Here is a 3,819-nt window from a genome sequence, read left to right on the forward strand (position 1 = left end):
TCATTTTTAATCTTAATTTGATGGTATCCTGATCGAAGATCTATTTTAGAAAACACTGTCGCCCCACGTAGATGGTCAAATAGGTCCTCAATACGGTGTAACGGGTATTTGTTCTTTACCGTCCTCTTGTTTAATTCCCTATAATCAATGCATAAACGCATTGAGCGGTCTTTCTTTTTGACAAACAACACTGGCGGACCCCAAGGGGACACGCTAGGTCGAATGAAGCTCTTATCTAGTAGGTTTTGCAGTTGTGTTTTAAGTTCCTTTAGTTCTGCTGGTGCCATGCGGTACGGGGCCTTAGAGATGGGTCCCGTTCCTGGTTCCAGATCTATTCCAAAGTCTACCTCTCACGATGGAGGAATTCTCGGGAGGTCCTCCGGGAAGACATCCATAAATTCGTTTACTATGGGTACTGTATCTATGGGTTTTTCCTTTCCTTTTGTATTTACTGCACAGGCTAGAAATGTCCACCCCTCTTGTTGTATCAGGCGCCTCACTTTTATCATCGATATTATTTTTGGGGTGGTACCTGTGGAGGTTCCTTTAAACTTAAAGGTAAGTCCGTTGGGAGGTGTGAATATCACCTCCTTCTTATGGCAGTCTATGCTAGCAAAGTTTTCGGCTAACCAGTCCATTTCTAGTATGACGTCAAAATCCGTCATATCCACTACCTTTAAGTCCACGTGGATGGTTTGTCCAGCTATTACCACTTGTCCGTCCTTTACTCTATTTTTCGTAACTAAGTCTACCCCTACTGGGGTACCGACCGACAATGCATGCATTAAGGGTTCTACTACGAACCCTGCTTGTTTAACAAATGGTAAAGCAACAAAGGAATGGGTAGAACCATAATCAAACAATGTCAACGCAAAGTTTCCTAGTATAGAAAGCGTACCTGTCACCACGGTGCCAAATGTTCCCGCCTCTTTACTGGTTGTTACATATGCCCTGGTCTGTGGGCGGGTTTGTATGATGGGCTCTCTGATGACCGGTCCTCTAAGGGGTTCCCTTGGATTTCCCGAGCTCTTTGTAGGGCAAGTTCTGGCCACATGACCTGCATGACCACAAATATAACACATACCTGAGCCCGCCAAACATCTCCCAACATGTTGTTTTCCACAGTTATGGCACAAGGGCTTGTTCATTGCTAGGTATCGGCCTATTGGGGGTGGAGCAGGTGGCCTACTCTGATATCGAGGTCTCTGGGACGGTGGTTGGAATTCTGTTGTATCGATCTCGACAGGGCGTTTCCTCCCTGTGACGACCGTTGGCTCCATTTTCTTTTCCTCTGGGGGTTCCTCTAGGGCCTTGGCCGTCCTTAGGGCCTCTTCATAGGTTTTTGGGATAAAGGCCTCTAACATGCGGCGGGTTTTCGGATTCAATCCTAACACAAATTTTTCTATCTGTTTCTCTTCAGTGTCAGCTAAAGACGGTGCAAACCTTCTCAAACTCATGAAGTTCTGATCGTACTGATCCACCGTGCGATGACCTTGGGTTAAGTGGTTAAACTCTTGCTGTTTCATTATACGACTTTCCTTTTGATAATAGTATTTTAGAAAGGCTTCCTTAAAGGTCTCCCACGTTGTAATTCCCCCACCCGGGCTGATGCTCTATTTATTATCCGACCACCACACTTCTGCATCTTTTTGTAACACGTATGTCGCACATGCCACCTTATATTCATCAGGGCATCTCATTGATTCAAAGGTCGTTTCCGTGTTTGCGATCCACATTTGAGCCGTTGTGGGATCTTCCTTTGAACCGACAAAAGGACGGGGGTTATACCGCCTGAAATTCTTTAACCAACTCGCACCCCAATCCAGGTGCAGGGTTTTCACCGGTTGGATAGCTACCGCATCCACCGGTTGCGGGGCCGCCGCGTTGGCTAGTTGCGTGGCCACCGCGTTGGCTGGTTGCATGGTCATTGCCGCGACTTGTTGCGTAGCCAACAACGTGGCCTGTTGTGTGTCTAGCATGGTTTGCATAGTTTTTTTTAGGGATTCCAACAGTAACTTTGTGGCGGGGTCTAACCTGGCCTGTGGTGCAGCTTGAGGGGGCGGTGCATATTCAGGAGGGGGTACAGCTTGTGGGGGAGGTGCATATTTAGGAGGTGGTACGGTTTGTGGGGGAGGTGCATATTAAGGAGGTGGTACGGTTTGTGGGGGAGGTGCATATTCAGGAGGTTGTACAAACGCATATGGGCCGGTAGTCGACCCCTCGTGGGAAGAACTTCTATCGGCGTCTCCTCTTCCTCCTCTCCTAATGGGAGGTCGTCCTCTCCCTCTCCTACCTCTTCTACGTCCTCTGTGCGGCCGGGTTCTAGAAACAAAGAAAATGATTCTAGCTAAGTTTATGATTTACAACATTCCCTACATCCTACCATATAATTCATATGTATAAAAAAAACATAAATATCATAACGTAAAGACATGCATTACATCAGATCACATCAACGCCAAATACATCGACGCCTTTTCATACAGTATCATGTCATGCATCATTTAAAGCCAACAACATTAAATATATCACAAAGGTCATACATCCCTCATTCTACATAAGGCGTACTTGGCAACGACGGGGCATCAGTAATTGGACCGTGGAACATGCCAAGCCTACTCTGTAGGCTAGTCTACAAGATCTATAACCCAAAGCTCTGATACCAACTGTAACGACCCTAATATTTTACCTATTTAATCTAAGGTTCTTACTATACCTTGAAATGCTGAATATATATTAAATGGGCCCGATTCTTAAATGCGACTTACTCTCGCCTTTTATTACCTCGTGCAAGAAAAAAAAATGATTACATGGAAAAAGAACAGAACATTATTGAAAATAAAGAAAAAACAAAAACCAAATGAATGTTTTATTCTACCCTATAGCTTATTATGTAAAACTATTTCAACCTATACTAACTTATGCTAATGATGCAAACTGAATTCAGCCTAGACTACGAAATGGAAAAAAAAAACAAATAACTATCCTATGCATGTGCCACGGTCCCGAGGTGTACAATGTCGCCGTCGTCGTCACATGGGTGCCTTGCCCTTATCTGCAAAAGTAAAGTAGCACGAAGCTTGAGTATTTATAGAATACTCAGTAAGTGACCCCCTATCGAGGTTATGCAACAATCACATGCAATGAAATGATGGGACCTATCGTTTCGTTTCGTTTCGTTTCGTTTTCCCTACGGTGTAATCCTAACGGGTAATCGTGGACGTGTACCATATACTCTACACACAGCCCATACGTACGAGTATGGGCTCACCAGCTAGTTTGCACACCGCTGGGCCACTATCCTTAGCCGGTGGGCATACTCTTTGAGCCCCTTATGCCGGGACCCGTTAAAACTAGAACCGTCACGACAGCGTTATTCAAAGCATAACGATCGTTGTCCTGCCATTGGATGTACGCGTCCGTACCCTCGTGATGGGATAGGGGTATCCCCCCAAATGCATGAACACACAATATGCATGAGGTCCCACTAGTCCTCCATTTATCATTAATGAACATAACCCCCTGTCACGTTTTCATGCTGACATGTCATTCTCACTCTCATTTCTTTACATATCATACATATTCCTAGCGGGGTTATGTTTCATGCAATTTACCGTATTTCATGTCATACAATTCATGCAGTTACATTCAAATATTCATACAAACAAGCCATAATCGTTCAAGGGCCACACATCGTCACATGCATAACATATCACATCAACTAAACAACATACATAACATACATTCACGTTCACATGATTTCGTACTTATGCACATTAAACTAGCATACAATGACACGTGCAAATCCATGGGCACGTG

The 3,819-nt window shown here is 44.6% G+C and overlaps 1 protein-coding gene across 1 annotated transcript; it reads right to left on the bottom strand.

The window, feature by feature from the left end:
• Nucleotides 1-350: 350 nt before the first annotated feature.
• LOC147792303 (uncharacterized) lies at nucleotides 351-1,526 on the bottom strand. Its single transcript, XM_087124445.1, has one exon. It carries the CDS (start codon nucleotides 1,524-1,526, stop codon nucleotides 351-353), a length of 1,176 nt encoding a protein of 391 aa, XP_086980571.1.
• Nucleotides 1,527-3,819: the final 2,293 nt, after the last annotated feature.

Source organism: Cucurbita pepo, chromosome 6 (genome assembly GCF_057944985.1).
Source record: "Cucurbita pepo subsp. pepo isolate OVF chromosome 6, ASM5794498v1, whole genome shotgun sequence".
NCBI lineage: Eukaryota > Viridiplantae > Streptophyta > Magnoliopsida > Cucurbitales > Cucurbitaceae > Cucurbita > Cucurbita pepo.